This window comes from Uranotaenia lowii, chromosome 3, assembly GCF_029784155.1.
Source record: "Uranotaenia lowii strain MFRU-FL chromosome 3, ASM2978415v1, whole genome shotgun sequence".
Lineage (NCBI taxonomy): Eukaryota > Metazoa > Arthropoda > Insecta > Diptera > Culicidae > Uranotaenia > Uranotaenia lowii.
In genome coordinates, this window is record NC_073693.1 from 301,019,166 (window position 1) to 301,041,952 (window position 22,787).

General features: G+C 36.1%; 2 protein-coding genes and 2 non-coding genes across 6 annotated transcripts; 1 reads left to right on the forward strand and 3 right to left on the reverse strand.

The window, feature by feature from the left end:
* The first annotated feature begins 1,504 nt into the window (after window positions 1-1,504).
* LOC129758500 (cyclin-dependent kinases regulatory subunit-like) lies at window positions 1,505-2,205 on the forward strand. Its single transcript, XM_055756005.1, has 2 exons — window positions 1,505-1,789; window positions 1,858-2,205. The coding sequence occupies exons 1-2, from the start codon at window positions 1,616-1,618 to the stop codon at window positions 1,987-1,989; spliced, it is 306 nt and encodes a 101-aa protein (XP_055611980.1). The 5' UTR covers window positions 1,505-1,615; the 3' UTR covers window positions 1,990-2,205.
* On the reverse strand, window positions 2,141-20,924 carry LOC129758499 (hrp65 protein-like). Of its 3 annotated transcripts, none has more exons than XR_008740003.1 (13): window positions 20,334-20,924; window positions 18,005-18,679; window positions 17,727-17,913; window positions 16,592-16,782; window positions 16,407-16,490; window positions 5,023-5,070; window positions 4,441-4,685; window positions 4,213-4,264; window positions 3,654-3,812; window positions 3,199-3,307; window positions 2,960-3,012; window positions 2,558-2,606; window positions 2,141-2,255 (listed from the first exon to the last, which is right to left on the reverse strand). XR_008740003.1 is itself a non-coding variant. In XM_055756004.1 (6 exons), the coding sequence occupies exons 1-6, from the start codon at window positions 20,757-20,759 to the stop codon at window positions 10,787-10,789; spliced, it is 1,803 nt and encodes a 600-aa protein (XP_055611979.1). In that variant the 5' UTR covers window positions 20,760-20,924; the 3' UTR covers window positions 9,210-10,786. The 3 variants fall into 3 exon arrangements, 1 of the variants encoding a protein (XP_055611979.1); XR_008740002.1 differs by having other exon boundaries at window positions 2,955-3,012; XM_055756004.1 differs by lacking the exons at window positions 2,141-2,255; window positions 2,558-2,606; window positions 2,960-3,012; ... (3 more) ...; window positions 4,441-4,685; window positions 5,023-5,070 and adding an exon at window positions 9,210-11,026.
* On the reverse strand, window positions 2,683-2,753 carry LOC129758847 (small nucleolar RNA U18). The gene has a single exon (XR_008740088.1). It is a non-coding gene; the product is annotated as a small nucleolar RNA U18 (small nucleolar RNA).
* Window positions 4,334-4,403, reverse strand: LOC129758848 (small nucleolar RNA U18). The gene has a single exon (XR_008740089.1). It is a non-coding gene; the product is annotated as a small nucleolar RNA U18 (small nucleolar RNA).
* Window positions 20,925-22,787: the final 1,863 nt, after the last annotated feature.

Genomic DNA, 22,787 nt, shown 5'->3' on the forward strand with positions numbered 1-22,787 from the left:
TGAAATGCAGTTTTTTATCAACTTTGGTGCGCTTTCTCAGCATTTAATCGAAAAATTTGAATAACCCAAATTAAAATTCTAAGTATTTGTCAGGTAAGTCATCTATCTTGCAACAAATTGGCGGTATCTGAATAACCTTAAACATCATGGTTTTTGAATAAACGACGTTGTCTTTACAATTTTTAATTTTTTTTTCTAATGTACTGTTTATGGCGTTTTTGCTTGTGTGCATGTACTAAATATGTACTGTAAATACTGATTCTTCAAAAATGCTTGAATGTCTGATTTTTTGAAAATGGCCCTTAAAATGTCCTGATTTGTACTGATTTTTTAAAAGTATCTAATTTATTATTAAATTTATTGTTAAATTATAAGAACATCAAACAAATCTTTAATAAAATAGTTGAACCAGTTTAAGCAATGATAATCTTCGGTTCAAATTATATTTAAATGGTGTTTTTCGATATCAACTGCAGGCCATCCAAGGTTATTCTCACTTCAGTTGCATGATTCAAAGCGTCTTACGTATCTATCTTTCGCCTTTAGTTATGCAATTTAAGCAGAACTGCATGTTATTTTTATCAATTTAGTGATGTCCCGAAATACCTGACTTTTTTTTCACGGTGTTCTGATTTTTGACAAAACAACCTGGCACCTCTGCTGAGCGTAAACCGTTTGTCGGAGTTCACAATGAAACACTGAAAAAAATCTCCAATGGTGATATAGAAATTGCATAATAATTATTATTGCATAAGAATTATTCTCCGCGTGAGCTTTGATTGCCTCGTAAAAAATCACATCATAAAACTGCTGAAAAAGTTATCAGAACAACTTTCAAATTTGTATTTTACATATAGAATATGTTGTCCAGGCTAAAAATATTCTAATTCTAAAAAAATTGCGTCTAGTTTTGTCAGTTTTTGTATTTTTTCCGTAATAAAACTGTTTGCTTACATTTTGTTTCATACGACGTGATGAAAGCTCACGCGAGAATTGAGATTTTCAGTTGTAAATCTATTAAGAAAAAATAATCATCAATCATTGACGAAATCTCATGTAACAATACTTGGAAAAGGATTTTGGGCCGGAACAAATTTCAAATCATTCTTTTCAGATTGATGGAAATAGTATTTACGCAGCTTCGATTAGATTTCATATATAAAGCGAAATATAGGTGCAGTAGATGCCTTAATTTATGCAGCAGAAGTGAACAGCGTCTTGATAGGCTAGGAAAAACACCATTCAAATATATCATCTGAATCTGATATACCATCGGATTTATTGTTTTAAAATTTTCAAACTTTTTTTTATTCTCCTCATTTAAATACAAATTAGAATATGATTGTGATCCTTTTTTGAAAATCCGGACGTTTTAAGACAATCTTTCAGAAATCAGGACAATTATTCACGAGTTTTTGAAAAATCAGGACGGGCTCTCGAAAATCAGGACATATCCTGATAAGTCAGGACACCTGGCACCTCTGAGAGCATGCATGCGCATGCCATATTTGTCGGAGTTGAAAGAAAATGTAAACAAAACTAATTTTTCGTGTGCTCGTGCAAAAAGTTACAAAATTGTTTTCGTGATTTTTAATTGTTACAAGACCGCTTCAACATGCCTTCCGATCAAATCCAGTACTCGGAGAAGTACTACGACGATGTATACGAGTATCGCCATGTAATACTCCCGCAGGACCTCGCTCGGAACGTTCCTAAATCCCACTTGATGACCGAAACGGAATGGCGCAATCTGGGCGTTCAACAATCGCCTGGTTGGGTTATGTACATGGTAAGAGACGTTATCCGTGGTTATCGGGATGATTCTATAATAAAGATAAATTTATTCTTCCTCAAAAGATGCATGCTCCGGAGCCACACATCCTTCTGTTCCGGCGACCACGAACGGACGGACCCCGGAAGATGAACAGCGTTGCGGGACCTTCCGGGACCAACCCTTCTAAGAAGGCATCGCGACTGACCGCAGTTTAAAAACGAAGGATGTACCAATTTTTGAGATTTCCCTAACAACCGATCCTTTCCCACTTTTTTTATAAATACATATAAGTTACAGTAAGCCCACAGAATTGGAAACCCCTTCCAAGTAAATTTCTTTCGGATTAAAATAACGAACGTCAAAACGTTTTATTTCTTGGTTATGTATATTTTCTTTTAATGAAAAGTATAAATAAAATTCAATAAATTTTACACTGTGCTTTTCATTTACGATACCCTCAAGGAGGAGTGCGTCGCGTCATCTGTAAATGGAAAAGAAAGAAACGAATTAAATAGACATTCTCTTGCATAAAAAACGAGGATGAAGGAATAGAAAAATTTCAGTATTTTAAAAATCAATCATTAACTTTTCAGTCGGGAAAAGAAGACATAAATTTAAATAGCTTCATCATTTAGGATTTCAGTGGGATCACTTAACAGAAACTGAAGGCACTCGCAAAATGTATTCTAGCAAAAAAAAAATGAAATTGTCAAATGGAGTCGAATCCATTCGAGTAAGATTCAGTATCTGAGAAGTGTCTGGAGTCAATTTAAACAAAATTACCTTGTTGATTGTAGGCTAATAACCTGGTTTACGTGTGGCAGTTCAATACCTGGGAACGAAAAAAATAAATAAGTCCTAAATCTTTTTTTTTTTTCGATACCAAATAAGTTATGTATTTGATAAAAGAGGGTCAGAAATTGGATTGATGATTAATCAGTAAAAAATCATAAACACGGACCAAAATTTTCATCATCGATTAGGGATAAGTCTATATCAAACATGTTTTAAGGTCGAATTAAACTGATAGACAAACTGAGAAAATTTATTTTAGATCCATACCCCGCAAATGAGGATCTGATCTGATGAAATGATAAATTAATGACCAAGCGACAAAAACGTTTGATAGGAAGGTAAATTTGCTTATCATTTCAGAATTGGATTTGATGAGAGCACGTACCGTACCGTATTGGTTTATCCTCTTTGTGTCAAATGTTCAGCACCATGGAGAGAGTAGTCTGTAGTAAAAAAAGGAATCAAAATATTAGCAACAATGTTCGAATTATTCTTGTACGAACAAATTAGTTCGATCGGTTATCAGAAGAGGTTGATTGTATAATCAAAAAATATCATAAACACGGACCAAAATTTTCATCATGGGAAAAATTTTTTTCCAGAAAATCTACCTCGAAAAATGAACTCACCTCAACTGTTGTCGCACGTCTGTTGTGGGGCTGGTAGCGACTCAGAAACTTCCGATTGCTACCATAAGTGTACCACCACCTTTGAACTTTTCCATCGAATTGAATAAATCTGGAAAAAATTTGAAGATAGAAATGAATTAGAAGGTTGTCCATTCGACAGGTTGGGGGCTCTTGTGATTGTATCTTAATCAGACAAATAAACAAAAGTTTATTTGCAGCCTAGTTGTTACTATCATGACTGCTCAAACGGTAATTATTATCATCACAAAAACTCGAATATTAAAAGAATTGAGAAGTTTATCAGTTCTTGAATACTTTTTTTTTATAAAATAAGAATTTATACTGGTAACGACGCAAGTGTACGGTTAGTATTTTTTTTTTTTAATTTGTGGTTGTCCTAAGACGGCTAAGACCAAAAAGGTCCAACTTGCCTAACGGTTAGTATTAGTAGTTACCTCAAATATGTCCAATCGTGGTCCACAGGTTATCAAATCATTCCTCGGCATTTGCTTATGCCTAACGATGCACTGCACCGATGTTTTGGAATGAACACCAGTACATTAATAAGTCAGACGGCAGCTTTGAAGCTTGGAGTAAGATCTTGCTTCTTGAGCCTGTAAAAAGAAAAGAACTTTATTATTTAAACAATACATAAAAACATTATTCATTCATTAATAAAAAATGCTTCGTTAAATAATTTTGCTACGTAAGATTCCAAGCTCAAAATTGTTCTTCAGTAGAAAAATTTACATTGTTAAATTTTTCGTTACTTATTTACTCAAAATTATTGTTATTTAATTTTATCACTCGGTATCTTACTTATGGACCACTTGTGTCAGACAAATAAACCCTAGGGTTTATTTGCAGCCAAAAAGAGTATCATCACTCTACACATCAAACGGTAATTATTATCATCATAAAAGTGTGTCCAACTAGCGTTCAATTTTTTTTAACAATAAACTTGGATTAAATCAACGAAACCATTTTGTTCTCTTTGCAACAATCTTAACGTACCATTTTCTTCCGTTCATACACGTGTACTTGTCAAATGACTTCAGCCATCGTTCTGAAAGAAAGGGAAACAAAATGTTAGCACTCATCCAATCATGTCGTGAGTTTGTAATATATTCCGAATGTTTATCAGAAGAGGTTGATTGTATAATCATAAAAAAATCATAAACACGGACCAAAATTTTCATCATGAGATTTTTTTCTTAATCGTGAAGCTTTGCTTATTCTCACCTTGGTAACTTTAGCAATGCCACCTATCTACAAGGAAAAATCTTGTTTTTGAGGTGTCTTCTCTAGTTTCATCTCCACAAACAATGTCAAAGGAAGTCCAGTGTCTGCTTGCGCTGCTATCATTCCACTGATCGGTTCTTGTTGCGACGTCATCTACTGCCAACAAGAGGCGATGCGGCTGAGGTAGTTACGATTGCTTTGCTGGGCGGAGATTTGGTGATATGTTTCGTCTGGTTTCAAAAAACCTGTAACAAGATGAAATCACTTTTAAAACATTGACTTAGAATTTAACAGATTTTTCATCATTTAAATTTTAAATCAGACAAATAAACAAAAGTTTATTTGCAGCCTAGTTGTTACTATCATGACTGCTCAAACGGTAATTATTATCATCACTTAAAGATTCCAGATAACAACTAAATAGTTTCAATTAATCTACAATTATTTTTGGTACATAAGTTTGTTTTTGTGGTTTTAAATAATATTATTTGAATTAAACTTCTAGATTTAATGACAAATTATATATCATTTTAAGAACGTTATCTGGATCACAAATCGACTAATGAAGCAAAATATACTAACCTTGTTATAGTTCTTCCTGGGGAACAGGTTCCTGAGCAACATTTCCGCCTGTAATGAACCAATATGCGATTAGTGTCTTCGTCATTGTGGTAGTGTTCTTCTTAGATCAGTTAGAAAAATAATGGTGGGTGTCTCTTAAAATATATATTTTTCCAAATTCCTTTCACTTTTAATTTATAAGGCGAACAAAGCTTTTTATCTTGTGCCTTCTTCTAGAATCGATTATAAGTGCATTACTGGATAGATACACAAAATATGTTTCATAGACGCAAAAACTAACTCAAATCAAAGGTCCTAAACGTTTCACATGATGGGTCCCTAGCTTGTTCAAAGTTATTAAATGTTTTATTATTTGCGCAAGATCGAAATTGAGAGATAGTTTAAAATAAGTGGCACTCAAGCATTAAGCTTTGCACGATTGGATCAAGCTCAGTCGAAGTTGGTAACCTTAGTCGAAATAAAAAAGAATAAAAATAGTGTTTTCTCAGATAAAAAGAAGTTGGCGCACCAACGATTCTCTCGGAAAAATATGGGTTGTTTGATATGCAGGTTCAGGTGACTAAGGTTTTTTAGATTTCAAAAGGTTTCCTTTAAAGCAAAGTTGCAAGAGTGCTCACAAAAATAATCATCAGAACGTATCTTGCGCATCTTTTAAATACAAATATCATGTGAATCAAATGTTAAACGTGTAGAAATGCTTTTTGCGTCATTACTTGAAAAATTGATTTGTTTTATTTCTATTTTAATCAGAGAGCTCGAAGAGAAAAATGTACAAAAAAAAAATTAAAAAGAACACAAAAATACAGATAATTACTGTTGAAGAGATACACACACTTTGAAAATCTTTAAAAATAGAAAAAAAAGAAATAGAAAAAAAAAGGAAAAAAACTAAAGATAGACTAAACTGATTTACTGTTTTTGTTTTAATACACAACTAATGAAAAATTCGTCATTCGTCGGATAACCACTCTAAAACCGCTTAAAAATTTAAACCATTATATGATCAGAGAAGTGATAAGTTAGCGTATTAAAAAGAATATTGAACAATTACCTATTTCTTGAAGATTTGAGCTTGAATCGAAAGATTCGCCAAAGGCTGTTGAGATTGGTTGACATTAGTGATTCGCTTGAGTACAAGCATTCATTCAGCGAAACGTTCTCAGTCTTTTAAATAACAGTAATGGGGTTTCCGTCAGGATACTTGTCACAAATTCGGTGCACGAATACTGGTTTTCTTCTTATGGCAAGAGTTATGGATCTAGATTACTTTCTGCCCCACACAATGGCCGAATTCGAAGTTTTCCGAACGGAATGTTCGTCACAGGTGATTTTTAACAGGACCCCACACATTTGGCTCAGAGGATACAATGTGTCAAGGATCAGAGAGCTGAAAAGTAAAACGAACTGACTTCCCAAAACGAAGGTGTTGTACACCATCAACAAGGTGAACATACTCAGACGATACGAAACAAACAAACACACGCACATGCAGAGTTGTTCTTGCAACAATTTCTCCCAATCATATCATTCCCAATTTTTCCCTCAATCATTATCCCTTAATTAACACGTATCTTTCGTGTTTCATCTTTTATGCTATAATTCCTTCAAAGCACTGTATTTGTTATGAAAATGTTTAACAAAATGTTCGATTTCAAAACGAACGACCACGTTTTTTCAAATAATTTCAAATTCTTGTTTAAAAAAAACGAAAAAAAAAACAAAAATAAAAATTTGACAATTGATTTCGACAAGAATTGAATTGCAAGAATTCTCCCCAATTCATACTTTTTCAATTTTTTTAATGAGCGATAAGAGTTAGCTTCCTAGATTCCTTATGATTCATACTTTTAGATGATTGGTCTACATCTTTCTTCCCAAATAGTATCTTTACATAAAAATAAAAGATGCACAGTACAGTAGAAATAACACAGAGAACACGGGTGTTTTACTACTCTATTATGTTTTGCTTTTGATAGAATAATACTTCATAAAGAAGTATTGATAGAAATATTATTGCTGCGTAGTGGATTTGATGAAGTAACTGATGTGCAGTCAGATTCAATTCTAGTCTATTGGACTGTGAAAAATCAGCTTATTTTTCGGAATTATCAAACCAGAACTGACGGTGTTCATTAATAAGCTTTCAGTTATATAAAACTAAAATCTTAAAATGCTTAAAGTAAAACAACAAAACCATGAGTAGGATTCCTCCGAACTGATTTGTTTACATTATTGAGTGAATATTGATTAAGTTAAGACCAACCAATGTTCGGTAAATATCACCGATTTTTCAGTAGATACAAGTTCATCGTTTCGGTAAAAAACGAACAACTAGGTAGTTAATTTAATGTTTGTAATACCGAGCACTAGTTACTTATGTAGATTTTTTCAGGGAAAGTTTCTTGTTGCATTAACATTTGCCACTTTGAATAATTAGTCACTCGGTCATAAACAACTACCGAACTGATAAAAGTACCTATCCCGAATATTTCAAAATTCGGTGAAGAACTGCCGTTTTTTTCGAATTCTGTTTATTTTGTATGAATTGCCCTTTCGATTATTTGAGAAGCTAAAGGTGGCATTTTTATGGCATTTAGGTAGTAGGTACCTACTTAAATCATCGTTCTAATTTAATAATGGCTTCCAATAAGAAATTTGTTCATCAGAAAATGGCATAAAGATAGATGATAAACAGATGAACATAAATTGTTTGTACAGATTTCTAACTTTAGCGTCTTTAGCTCTGTAAGTTCATTATTGCTCAAATCGCCCAATATGTCGAAGATAGCCCATTCCAATTCAAAAGCCCTAAAAATGAATTGACAACAGATATAAGATAAGATTCTCTATTCCATTAGCCAGAAAAGGCTTAGCTTCGGATTATTGTAATTTTTGAAAACCTAGCAGATATCAAACGATACACAAACAAAAGGTGCATGCAAACCAACTGTTGAACTCAGACCAAATCCAATATTTTCGTTCATTCGAACATTTTTAACCTTTGAGTAATTGATTGAAGAGATGCTGAAAAATAAACTGTTTTCATTAGTAAATTTAAAATACAATTTTCTTTTTACAAACTAACGACACAACTTGAGGGGCATCATTAAAATTTACCGTTTTTTGTAAAGTCAAATTTGAATCAACTATGTATTCTAAATGAGAGAGATTGTTTAAAAAAAGTCAATGAATTTCCAAAAGTTGTGTCGCATTGTTTCTAAAGTTAACCCATATTTTGTTCCCAAGCATATTCCCTCCTCGTGTTTAACTCTTCCATGTTTCGACCATACGAGTGTCGCTCTATTTCTACAGACTGGTTAGACTTTCTGACTTCTGCTCCAAAATGCTGATAAACTTATTGATGTGTAACGAGCAGGACACTATCTCCAGTCGAATTGCGCTTTTCTCAAACTGAGCTAGTTGAAGACAATTCTCTCTCTTGTGCTAAAAATCTAGTTTTTAGCATCGGTTATCTCCGTGCATCACAAAGAGTTTTAACTTATCTGGCTTTTTTCTATGGAAGCAATTTCTACGCTTCCTTACTCGGGTTGGCTTTAGAGTACAGTCGATGACAAGAACCGTATCGATAGAAGATTTTTCTCTTGCATTGCAGGAGTTGTCCATTCTGTTTTTTCACGTAGTTGGGAAATATTTGATAGAAAAAACGTGCACACTAATGCACGTGTTAGTCTAAAAAAACGCAGCAGTGTGGAAACGGTGGAAATAATAGAAGGTGTGTGACATGAGGATAAAACTTACTCCAAAAACTATTTATCTAGTAATTGGTGACATTAAACCTAAAATGATCTTTTTAAGCTCGACAGAACAATTCAGAGCAGTCCATAAAAGCGACACTCGATATGACGTACATTGAAGGAACCCTCAAAGGAACGTCATCTTCTCATTACGTCGTTGGAAGCCTTCAAGGCATCACCAGTTCACTGAAAACCTTAACATAAACAAACATGACTCAAAGCCAACGACAATCTGGTATATTCAATTATCATACTTCTAGGGTCATATCGTGTGAAGCTGCAAGAACTCGTCAAGTTCACACAAGTTGCCATTTTTTTTTTTCAGAACTAAGTAAAGTCATGTTTGTTTTTGTATGGAATTTTTTTTCAAATTTCACCCACGAATTCCCACAGAATCATCGGACTACAGTAAAACTATTAATACAACAGAAGTATTGTTTATATCGAATACCGTTTATATTCTTACTATTACACAGTGATTTATTCAAAAGATATAATCTTCGGAGCTTACAGTTAATTCTCAGAATCTAGAAATTAAAAATCAATTTGTTGCCTTACAAATAGTACTCTTGATTAATGTGTGGTGTTGTGTCTATTTAAATCGGCATTTCCTTGTACGAAGCTAACTGTTGCTGCTGGATAGAAGAGATTGCGTTAGCCCACCTTTTTGCTAAATGAATACTTGCAACCTCCCACCAGCAACAACAAAAAAAGAGCTCCCACGCCTGATTAGCTCGAAATAGATCACAATACAATGTTTAATATTAAACAATCAAAAATGTCCCTTAATTTGTGTTGTTCACTTGTGAGAAACGCATGAGAAAACGCTCGTTTCATCCCACTTGCTCTTCTCCGGGCAAGATGGATCCCTAATTGGGATCTAAATAGGGACACTCAGTACTCGAGCGTTTTCCCAGTTACAAATAAATACTTTTGAAACTTTTCTTTAAGAACTACAAAATGGATACTAACTGAGTCACATGAATTCTGTCCCTACTGTTTAAGAATTGCATAAAATGTTTTTCAAGTGTAGATCAAATTAACTTGCAGTTTTCAGTTTATGTTTTTTTTTTTTTTGCTGTATGATTTGAGATTAGTTCTGTTTACTCATTATCAGTGTTAGTTGTTGTTTTTCAAGTTTATTCAATTTTAAGAAGTAGCAAGACCGAATTAGCCGACAAACTAGACTTGCTAACCATTTTTCCAAAAGTGAACTCTTCACTTTTCCCATAAATTACTACAGTTACAGTGATTGTTAAGCACTCTATGGAGCCCTATTACACATTTAAAATCGATTGTGGTTCATTGTGAGTTGAAATGTTTCCCCGTAGTTTAAATTATTTCTTAATCGAAAAAAAATGAAGTTGTTGGCGTTAAAACCGTTTCCAAGGCATCGGTGCTTCCGATCTCAAATTATATTTTTTCCAAGTAAAACGATAAAAATGATAAAACATTACTGAGTCATTAAATCGTTGGGGGTGGAATAATGCTGACGAGTTGCAAAATTTGCAAACCTAAATAGAAGAAATACACGAAACGATGGTGATCAATTGGAACACGTCGACGGAACAGGTTTCGCATCCCGCGATAACTTGAAGAATAGATACAATTGGTGCATTGTACCGGTAGTGGCGGAGCGAAGCTGAGTGCGTCTGCGTATTGATCCTTTGGAGGAAATAATCTTGTTTAATTTTGTTGTTTTGTTCATAAGAGCAGCCTTTTCATTCCATGTGTGGGTATACACGCTGCAGAGATCATTGCAAAGTCAAGAGCTGAAAATGCGTGTTTGCTACCCAACATATCTCATTGCTGAGAATATCCATCTTTGCTGCTTATCATTTATGTGTATATAAATAAGTTTGTCAGATTTGTTGAACCCCGCAATAGTCCTGGTAGGGCTTTCCAGCTTCTATCCGAAATCGTTCGGTAGCAGTGCATGAGGGCTGATGTTTTTTAAAACTTGAAGTAATTTCTAAGTAAGCGGCAGCGTCATTATTTAACGGCAGCGCTTAGAAGCGTCTTCGCTTACTCTGGAATTCGTCGTTGTTGCGACGGTCATTGTTGTTGTTCATCCAGTTGCCACCACGGTTATTGCCGAACGGGCGCTGTTGCTGGTTGTTTCCGCCGGGGCCTCCAGGTCCGCCACCCTGATTTTGATTCTGCTGCTGTTGCTGCTGCTGGTTGTTGTCGTTGTTGAAGCGTGACTGTCGCTGGTTATTATCCTGACCGTGGCCATAGTCACGTACCTCCTAATAGGAATCACAGTTCAATTGGATAAACGATATTTATGATTAAAGTTTTAAAGGGAACGAGTGAACTTGAACAAAAGTGGATTAGAGTTGATTGTTTGCTATTTTCACGAATGAGAGAGATATTGAGAAGTAACTTTCCTTTCAAAACCCGGAAACTTTCTTCGAAGAATTTCTTCGGTTTTGAGTTACGGACTTTTGGAAGATTTCAAGGTGAGTATTAGTTTCGAAGTCGTCGTTCGCGATTGTCTATTCAAAACCAATAGAAATGTGAAAACATTTCCAAGTATGTGGTCGTAAGAAGATGCGTCTTGGATAAGTTAATGCGAACTCCGATTATATCACTTCAATCTGAATATGTCATACGAGTATGTTGAAATAGAAGATGGTCATCAGTTTAATGTTTGCCAAAGTAAAATTTCCCATACCCGATCATTCTAGCTGCGGCATGTTTAATGCGGTTATAGACAAGTATAAAAAAAAGTTAATTAAATATTCCAAAGAATGTAAATCAAGACAATCAAAAATATTCTAGAGCTCCAAAGCTGAGATGTGCTCCTGATGCTGATAACCCACTCTTCTCTCATCACATTGGTTACAATAAAGTTCATTAACTTAGTAAAGATAACACAGTTCAGCATCATATTTTGTTATGGAAAATGTTTTGACATATTATCATGGATAAGCAGGACGTTCCAAAATATATCTTGTAGTTGTAAAAATTCATTTCACCTCATGGATTCATTTTTATAAACAAAATTTCCCCTTAATCAATGTATTCTTATGAAGACATCAAGTCAAACGCGTTGATATTTATAATAAGAACTGTCTTTCAATCCTTTTTCATTGTTTTCATCCATATTGCACTCATAAGAATAATTTAACGCGTTTCATCAGAATTTCATTTTCCCGATTCACACTTAAATGTAGATTCCGTAGAGTTCTTTTGTAATTTTAAGTTTTACGACTTTTTAGATTGTAATGTGTGCAAATTTTAGGAACTCGATGTATCACTTAGATTAGAATTGTAATCTGTTGTTGCAAATGATGAGTTTTTTTTAATCGCATTAGAGAGGGATCAAAACTTTAATACGGGCTTTATCCATCTAATAAAGATAAAGATAATAGACTAGCAATAAAAAAAAGAGTAAGTAAAGTAATAATAAAACAGTCAATGTCCTACTTTAGCAGACACATCCATTCGAAATGACATTTATGAATGTTCACATAGTGCTTGCGACGGGTGAAGGAATACATAAATGAACCTGTATTTTCTGTTATTTTTTTCAAACTTCGAAAACCAGTTGGTCAAATAATAAATCAATCTGGTGCATGTGAAAAGCAGACATAGGTACATACATTAACATAGCTTTTGGCTATCATTCAAACCTCATTTTATATGAGTTCTATTTGATTACGTAGAATGGGTATAACTAAAAGTTGGTTTTGTTCAGTTGTACAAAAATTTTCTCGAAAGATTCAGACAGTTATTCAGAGAACATTGTTTAAAGAAAAACACACTGATCTACATATACCCCTAGTCTAATCGATCATCCGTTCTTCTCAGAAACTATGTTACAACCGCAATTGGCCAGAAAGCGATTTCAACATGTTTTGAAAATACAAGAATGACGAACTCGACCTGTTTTTTTTATTGTTTCTCTTTTGAACTCGGTATAGAAAAAGATTGCATAATTTGATAATTACGGCGTGTTCGTAAATTGATTTATTCTATCGAAGTGATTTTTTCTATCGATGCTGGCGTTCGTAAATCAAACAAACTGTATGCAAAAGCATTGGAAGGTGATTTGACATCTACCAAAAAATTCGATGCATCACCCAAAAAATCAATTTACGAACAATCAAGTATATAAATATGTAAATGGAAACAAAATAATTTCAAACGCGTGACGGTATGAGAATGGGTCTCATTTTTTATCGAGATTCTATCAAATTTCATCCAACAAAGTTAGACCCCTCCCAATCCACAAATAGCATAAAAAATTAAGTAAAACATACTCGTAGTGACATATCGTGAAGTTAATTGGTGTGATATTTCGGAGTTTTTTCTCGTTTCCTGGTGGATCAGTTCCGCCGAATATGGTGTTAGGGGTGGACGTTTGTTTCTTGTTCGCACATACTCGATGACGATGCTGTGTGTCCATAAACAAATCCGGTTAAAGGTATTTTTAATTTTATTGCTGTTTCAGAGATTACCATGTTTGCAAAACCGATTGAAGACTGTAAGATATTTTTGTTTAGATGATCAAAAAGCTGTCCCCGTTCAATTGTTTGTAGCAACATTATTCGAATAGCTTTTGTAATCATTAGATTATTAACCTTTGTACAAATAAGCTTTAATGAAAGCAACCCAACATAGATTGCCGAGTACCAATAATGGAACCCTCGAGATAATATCATGGATTGGACACACGAAAGAACGGGAATTGATAGATAGGTATTATCTATCGCGTGAAACAAATGCCTTTGCCAAAAGTTTCATTAACTAACAGAAAATGTACAATTCCTTGATCAATCTTCGTGTTCACAGTTACTGGGAAATTTAGAAGTTCCATGCTTTTCTAACAGCTCGCCATGAACTGATTGTTTATATTTTATGTTCAAAATTCTTGGTTTTCCGATAAAAAAAAACAGTTGTTCGGTAACAAATACCAAACTTTTGGTAAGAAACTAACGAATGTTCACTGTGTAGACTGCCACTCTAAGTTGTGGCCGATGCACTTTAAAATGCTTGAAAATAATTTCCGAATGGAAAAGGTAAAAGTGAATTGTTATTAAATAAAGGTCAAATTGAAGACGATTAACCGTTTGAAAGTTCTAAGAGTTTCTTCGCAGAAAATTTTCGAGTTCATATCAAGCAATAGTATCAGTACCACTACAAAGCTTAAGTCGTAAGACTGAATCGGTTTACAGATTGAGTAGGTTTTTTTTAAAGTATGTAATCTGTCATTGTTACATTAGTTAGCAAATTATTCTGCGAAAGCTTTGTTATGTTAAGCACATTTTAAAAGATTTTATTGTATAATGGAAACTGTATTTATAGATGATTATATCGAAATATTTAGGTATGTATAATATGGGCCCTATTACATAAAACGAGTCGAGTAACTCGACTCGACTCCAGTCACTGTCGAGTCGAACGACATAATCGAATTAAAAAACCGAATCAAAGCAAACTTGGCTCGGTAAATCGTGACAGCTGTGTCACGAACTTTCAAGCAGTCGACTCAGTCGAGCTACTCGACTGAAATTCGACTCGACTCGACCAAAACGGCTTATACCAAAACGGCTTATACCAAAACGGCTCACTCGAGTACTCGTGACTCAATACCAAAATGGCTCGCTCGAGTAAAATGACTCGTGACTCGTCTTATGTAATAGGGCCCTACGTACATATTTTATTGAAAAGCAAATTTAAATAAGAAAAGCTTTTTAGTTAACTACATTAGAATGGTGTACACTGTTGTAACGGTTAACCACATCATGTCAGTTATTTAAAATAATATTTTTAAATAATGCTGTTGAATTGATCAATCATAAAATAATGGACCTTTTATCATGAGAAAAAAAATACCAATATGAATTCCTAGTTTGTAAAATACAATTGAATAGAAAAAAATCATTTTGGTTATTCTGGTTGTACGCGGTTGCATTTAATATTTTTTTGGTTTTGGTTAAGTTTAATTGAGCGAAACTCCCTGTTAATGCTTTTTTTTGTTGGAACCTGTTATTCTATTTGTGTAGGACCAATAGACGTAACTGAGTTGACCGTGTGACAAAACGGCGTACCTAATTAGTTTCTTTTTTTTTTTTGTAGGACCAAAGGACGTAACATCAAAACCAAAACGAAAACGACCGATCAATTTGACGAAACTTCCAGACGTAACGAGTTTCGCAAATCCCTAGAATTACTGTAAAAGTTTTAAATTTCTTGAGAGGCTACGGAAAATATGTGGATATATTGTACCTACTGTTGTTGATTTTTATGAGCAAAAAGTGGTTGATTTTTCAAATAGGATTTGATTGGATTGAGAAACTTTGACGTTCTGAAATTTCAAACGCGTTTTTCTAATTCTTAGCTAACTGCTAGTTTGGCCCATTTGTAATGTTACACGAGATGGTATATGAACGTTTTATAACTATTTTTCGGCTTTTCAATCAAAAACTTTTCTAAATAGTGTATTTTGGTCATTGTATTGGCTTAGGTGCAACCTAAATCTCGAATAGAAAACGAGCGCACAGCCATTTTGTTTTCCATCCTGATTTTTCTGAATTCGGTTCAACTTTTTATTTATGCTCGGTTTCGAAAATCCGACAAAATATTAGTATAACATTCCGGAGCAGTCAATTTCCCGGCAAATTTTTCCGTCCGTTACTTCAACGGAATAACGTAATCAGTTTTGCTGTATTGTTTCCCATTACAGCTGTGTGTTTTGACAGCAACAATGTTACAGTGTAGGTATGTAGAAGTAGTGGCGAACTCTTTCCAAAATCGACGATATTCACCAGTTGCAACCGGATAAAGATAGATTTAATAGAAACGCTCCAATACTGATAAGTTCAAATGCAGACATGCTAATCACCCTATGTGATCCATGAATCACTATCGGAGTTGATTCTTGAGAAGATCGTCGTGAGATGTATACAGTGTTATTGGAAACCGGAATGGCTTCCAGATATTTTTTTCCATAAAATGTAGTAAGACAGTAAGGTTACGTCAATGTAAAAGCGTCAAAATCTGATGCTTTTCCGTAAAGGAAAATAACCTTAGTAGTTAGGTACGTGATGCCAGAAAAATTACAGTTGGTTTTCAATCGTTTTATAAGTAATTTTAAATCAGAAATCGTAAGATGCAAACATGGTTATCCCGAGGTACAGCTTCAAGAATTGTCTTTAGATGTCGTAAATTGATAGCTTAACGTAAATTCACACCTTATCAAGAGTGATTTTAATTGTTCAAAGCGTTCTCAAATATACGGTACAATATTAGGGGGTCGATATTCCACAGAATTGAACTTTCGTGCGAGATTACACAAAAAAAAGTCGAGAACAAAAGGAGCCAATTAATGCAGAATGGATACGAACAGTAGTTCCACGGAAGGCGGAACGAACTATAAGATGCAGTCGTAATCTCGGAGCATTAAATTGTTCTAATGGAAGATCGTACTCAGAGGGTCTCTCTCACATTCCAGGGGTTACTTTTTTGGTTTTTTTTTGGCAAACGAAAGTTTCAGCCGACCCCAAGATTTGTGAGATCAAGGGGCATCGGCGGGTGATAAAAGTTTGATCTCCAAGATGAGTTATCGTTGATTGCTGATTCAACGACGGAACTAAAGAAGAATGAAACGAATCGACTTACCATTCCACCAAAGTTGTTACCACCACCCATTTCAAACTGCCGGCGGTCATCGTTATCGGGCATCGGGCCACCCATCTGTTGATTCTGTTGATTGAGGAAGATACGAGTGAGGAAAAGAGAGTAAGTAACAATATATTTTTCGTGAGTAAACAATTAAGTAATCGATCAACGGATCTACTGCATACCTGCATGAAGATGTTGTTCTCCTGTTGTCGGCGGTAAAGTTCCTCATCGGTGCGCTTGATGCGGTTCTGCATTTCCTCAACGTCGTGCTTCATCTGGATGTCATTACGTTGTTTAGCTTCTGTGGCTTGACGTTCCTTCATTTCCCACTCAGCCTTTTGGCGGTCTCGGTCCTGCTCCCGCTGGCGCAGCTCTGATTGCGTACGAAAAGAAAGGCGAGAGAAGTGCCGAAGAGAAATAAATTAGTTGTAAAGTGCATTACCGACAATCCATGATGGAAATTGAACAATGTTTAGAAAGACATGTGTTCACTAGACACTGAGAATGCTATGAAGACAAAATCCTAACAAAGAAAATTCTTATAAGGAACTTGAAACTGCAGTATTCTGAATATATTGGGGAAACAACCTGATTTATCTTAATGTTTCAAAACTTCAACTCTATTGGCTCTAATAATTCTACATAAATGGCTGAATTTATACAAAATTTTAAAATAAATTTTCAACCTTTTTTCATGAAGATGAAATTTATAACTTTGAAAATGAAGCGAAAATTTCAACACGTTTCACTGTTGATGGTGCTAATGGAACTGACTCAACTGAACGAACAAAAGCGAACCAGCAAATCCATCTTTGAGAAGTGTCAACGTTTGGCTAGTAAAAATTTGGCAACGATGATGATGGGGTTTGTTTTAAGAACTGTCCATACAAACAACGCATGTCAGTAGTTTTTTTTTTGTATACAAATTTCAGACTTTTAATGGATGATCACATGAATACTATCATATCTCTCTAAAATACTACATGCTAAAACTTTGCGATCGTATCATCGAGGTATAATTTATAATTTAGCGAATGATTTGATCAACACTGCTGATGAGCTTTCCACAAAACATTTCCAACACTAGAATTGATCAAATCAAGATTTCCCTTTTTGTCTGCCTATAAGGAGATTAAAATATAACTAACGCATAAGACACTGGTGTATATGTATGACATATGGTACGTGAAGACTTGTTTGGGGCAACTACCAGTCGATTTCGTCAAGGAACATTAATACGAATAATAGATATCAGAAGTTGACCCATAAGGTAGGAGATTCCTAAGGTCTAGAAAAATAATCGACATTGCAACATACGTTCTCGGAGCTGCTCGGTTTCGTGCTCATAACGGGCGAATTCCATTTGAGCCTCCAGCTTCTCTTCTTCCATGATCATCTCGCGCTTTAGCGACTCGGCCTTCTGCTTGTACAGTTCATGCATGTGCTTCCAGCGTTGGCCGTATTCGTGCTCGAAGGAGCCAATCTCGGCGAAACGGGGTCCATTCTGTGAAGGGTAACAATATTTTAATTACTGACTAGAAACAGAACTCTCACTCAAAGCGGATTAGCAAAAGTAGCCATAAAAGGAAACCTACCTGTCGCGCCTTCATGAAGTCTGGGATTTTCTTGGGCAGTGACTTCTCGGGTAGACCATCGGTATCGTCCTGGTAGGTGTGCGGTTCTACGATGACAGGTCGCAGAGACGCTGATAGGAAGTAGCACCTTTCGGTACAGAAACGCAGGGCGGCCATCGCACCCGGTTTGGTCTTGAACTCTACGATACCTTCGCCAGTGGATTTGCCACGCTCGTCAACCTGCACCGAAGCCTTCTCCAGAGGTCCGAATACCTCGAATGCTCTGTACAACAGCTCGTTGCTGACAAACGGGGTAAGATTTCGCACCCGGAGGGCAGTTGCATTAGGAGCAAAACGAACTCGCAGGATGCGATTCTTCCGGGAGGTTCCATCCAATTCCCGCTTGGCTTTCTCGGCATTGGAGAAGTAGTCTACACGCACAAAGGCGTAGCTTTTTTCCTTGTTCAGGAAAACTTCCGTGATTTCACCGTACGGGCGGAACAGTTCGGTCATTTCCTCTTCGGTGACATCGTTGGTCAAATTACCGATGTAAAGCCGATTGCGGCTGGAAAATTTGAAATCTCCCGCTTCGATCGGGGGCAACTCCAGTAGGGGTCCCTGCAACATGCGCAGCTTCTCGTTGATGAAGTACATCTCATTCGGACCACTACGGCGACGATCAAAGCTTTGGTCGCCCTGTTGGTGGGAAAGCATAAAAAATGTTTGTTTATACGCCACGTTTTTTTTGTTGTTATCTGCTAAATTTAGAAAGAATATCCTGTACAACTATCACGGCTAACTTGGAATCTCAAACAACAATTTTGTTGCCTTTTCTTTAGCCAAATATTGTGAATTTAAATAAAAATTTTAGAAACGTCGCTGGTGATCTGGCAACAAAATACATGCCGTATTCGTTTTCACGGTGGTGGAACACCGGTTGTGCACCAAGTGCTGTCAAAGCGTTTTTTTATATGCAGATGACAGCAGTTGGTGCACAACCGGTTGGCCACCAGATGAAAACGAATACGGCAACAGACTTCCGACAATCTAGTACTTCACTTTTCCTTGTCGGAAGTCTTTCGGAAGTCGGAAGTCCGAACTTCTGAAGTAAAATTTAGAGCTGGCGCCCATGATACATTTGTTAGCTCATTATTTTCCCTTCGCGTTTGAATATCAATCGCGTCGAATTTACTTTTATTCTATTTCGTTGTTTTTTTTTAGACTTAGAAAGCGCATTTGAGTCGATTTTCCGATCATTTTCTCTAAAACAACCTTCTTGATAAAAACTTAAAATTGAACTGAGGTCGACCGTAAAAAAATCATAATTTCAAGCTTTTTATGTTATTTATTAATCGCTTCCCATGAATTCCATGGTTAACTCAAAAACAAATTTTATTATATTATATCCACAGAAATCTATTGTTTATTGATTTTAAGAACGATTTTATCGCAAATTAATTCAGTAGTTTATTTATTTTATTTTCTAAATATTTGAACTTATTTTAATTCAAATAATTAATCAATGTTACGGTAGCTGTTGAGCAAGGTCAAGGATAGAACGCGATTTTATCAAAGAGAGATCTAGACGTATTCGCCGTTTTGAAAAATCGATGCCAATATTTTATCAACATTTTTAGAGCGACATTTTGCATTATTTTTACGCCACCGAATCTCTACACCGTGTCAAATATCATGTGACGTCAAAGTCTACACATATCGCACCCCACTTTTCGTCGTCGTAAACGTTATCTCACCACTTCCATTGACTGCACCGGCTGTATTGGCATTAGCGAAAATCGAAATCTGAAATCCTTGGGACAACTGTTTAAAGAGCCAGAACCTTGAAGCTACCGTCATATGCAAAATAATATGAAAATAACTAATCTGAAATCCTTGGGACAACTGTTGAAAGAGCCAGAACCTTGAAGCTACCGTCATATGCAAAATAATATGAAAATAACTATTCAGTCAGTTGAAAAAAATCGATAGTATGAAGATCGTCACCAATACCGAACTTCAAAAGTTCAGTAACCTGCATTACTATATTAAAAAATTAACCAAAATTTTCAGATCTCATGGATAAATTTTTTTTTAAAATTTAAATTCTCTAATAAAATGGAACGGAACAAATAAATTTTCAACACCCTAGAAAAATATGATTTCAACCATAAATGATTGAAATCACACAATTTGCTATCACCCGGCCAACCTTCAGTCGCCATTTTGAAACGCGTGTGCACCACCATTGGGCGATGATGATGGCAATGCCAGTAGTGATACAAAGCGGCAGCCATCTTGGAAAATGAGATCCCGGTGGCGAAAATTTACCGGAAAAAGCCGGAATACTTACATCTTGGTTCCGGTTCCGGGGTCCACCGCGGTTCGGGCCGCCGCCACCACGATTTGGGCCACCGTGTTGGCCTCCACCGCCACCGCCGCCTCCTTGGTTCTGATTTCCGTCACGGTCTCCACCTCCTTGCTGGTTATTATTGCCCTGGAAGTTTCCTCCCTGGTTTCCACCTTGCTGGTTCTGGTTCTGATTCTGGTTGTTCTGATTATTCCGGTTGTTGAACCGGCCACCTCCTTTCTTACCACCCTGGTTCTGGTTATTGCGGTTCTGATTTTGGTTGCCCTTGTTCGGACCACCACCGCCGCCACCTTGGTTTTGGTTTTGGTTTTGATTGCCCTGCTGCTGGCCTCCTTGAGGACCGCCCTGGTTATTCTGCTGCCGCTGGGGCAACGGGTTGCCATTCACTTCCGGTTTAGCGACTTCCATGTTTCAAACACCGGCTTTCAACACAAATTCGATCACCACTTTCCACCGAATCACACACGCTCACGGTAACCTCAACCTATTCACTTCACTTCAGATTCAAAGTAGAAAACTAGAGGGACAAACTTGCGACAACGTCCACCACAGCCTACGGTCGAAAGCAGAATGGATCGATCAAGCCGAGCTGCATTCAAAAGTCTCCACAGATCTAGTACTACCTAGAACTAGCGGTAAAACTGCGGTAAAAGTTATGTCTGTTCAATCAATTCTAGTCGAAACGGGTCGAAACAAGTATACTCAGAAAAATACTATTATACATGCCATAAGATTCTCTTATGAAGTAGCGCCATAAGAAAAATCATTGAAATTCATAAGATTCTCTTATGACGCGAATGAATTCTGAAATGAACACTAACTTCAATGAGCAGTTTTTGCTTTTCATAAGAGGATCTTATGGAAACATGAAATGTCACGTATAATGATAAAAATTCATGTTATTTGTTGTTTACTATTTATTTTTCGTCAAATTCGTTTGAAATAACATCATGAATGCACTATGCTCACCGTCAGAAGTAAATCGACACCCAGTTCCAATAAAGTTTTTTGGCGCATCCGGTTCTTTGCGCCTTGGCCTTGCGCTTTTTGCCGATCAGTATGCTGAAAAGTAAACCAAATATGTATTTTGAGTTCGCAAATATATTCAACGTTAGCAAAAATTGAAACTTAAACTAAAACTTACCATTTAAAATACCACAATCACATTCAACTATGCACTAAGGAAGACATATAATTTATCAAGAGTTCTTTGGCTTTCGATGAAAAAAACTGAAGGAATGAATGAATTTGTTCATTTTATTTTCGCAATGCCGTATCTTCTATTTTTCATAAGATGTTCCTATGAAACTTGATAGAATTTCATAAGACTCTTATGAAAACCAATTTTGCACTCTAAAAAGTGGTTCATAAGACGCATCTTATGAACATTATGTCTGTTCAATCAACTCTAGTCGAAACGGGTCGAAACAAGTAGAAATGGATTGACAATGTCTGTTCAATCAACTCTAGTCGAAACGGGTCGAAACAAGTAGAAATGGATTGACAGTTGATCACCTGTCTCTTTCCAATTGACTTCGACCGATTTCTACCAAGTCGAAACTAATCCTGCTGCCGAGCTGGATTGGTTTCGACTAGTTTCAACTCGCTCCATTGAACAACGACCCGACTTGTTTCGACCAAAACATTGGCTCGTTGAACATCTATCAGTTGACAGTAACCAGTTGAAACCGATTTTTACTAGCGATTGAACGAAGCTACAGTTGATCACCTGTCTCTTTCCAATTGACTTCGACCGATTTCTACCAAGTCGAAACTAATCCTGCTGCCGAGCTGGATTGGTTTCGACTAGTTTCAACTCGCTCCATTGAACAACGACCCGACTTGTTTCGACCAAAACATTGGCTCGTTGAACATCTATCAGTTGACAGAAACCAGTTGAAACCGATTTTTACTAGCGATTGAACGAAGCTATTATAATAGCTTCGTTCAATCGCTAGTAAAAATCGGTTTCAACTGGTTTCTGTCAACTGATAGATGTTCAACGAGCCAATGTTTTGGTCGAAACAAGTCGGGTCGTTGTTCAATGGAGCGAGTTGAAACTAGTCGAAACCAATCCAGCTCGGCAGCAGGATTAGTTTCGACTTGGTAGAAATCGGTCGAAGTCAATTGGAAAGAGACAGGTGATCAACTGTCAATCCATTTCTACTTGTTTCGACCCGTTTCGACTAGAGTTGATTGAACAGACATAATAAGAATTTGCCTGAGTGTAGAAATGGATTGACAGTTGATCACCTGTCTCTTTCCAATTGACTTCGACCGATTTCTACCAAGTCGAAACTAATCCTGCTGCCGAGCTGGATTGGTTTCGACTAGTTTCAACTCGCTCCATTGAACAACGACCCGACTTGTTTCGACCAAAACATTGGCTCGTTGAACATCTATCAGTTGACAGAAACCAGTTGAAACCGATTTTTA

Coding starts and splice junctions, on each gene's coding strand:
- LOC129758499 (XM_055756004.1), bottom strand. CDS start 20,759: ATGGAAGTCGCTAAACCGGAAGTGAATGGCAACCCGTTGCCCCAGCGG. Junction 17,914..18,004: donor ACTTCATGAAGGCGCGACAG/GTAGGTTTCCTT, acceptor TACCCTTCACAG/AATGGACCCCGTTTCGCCGA. Junction 11,027..16,406: donor GTAACAACTTTGGTGGAATG/GTAAGTCGATTC, acceptor GATTCCTATTAG/GAGGTACGTGACTATGGCCA.
- LOC129758500 (XM_055756005.1), top strand. CDS start 1,616: ATGCCTTCCGATCAAATCCAGTACTCGGAGAAGTACTACGACGATGTA. Junction 1,790..1,857: donor CTGGTTGGGTTATGTACATG/GTAAGAGACGTT, acceptor CTTCCTCAAAAG/ATGCATGCTCCGGAGCCACA.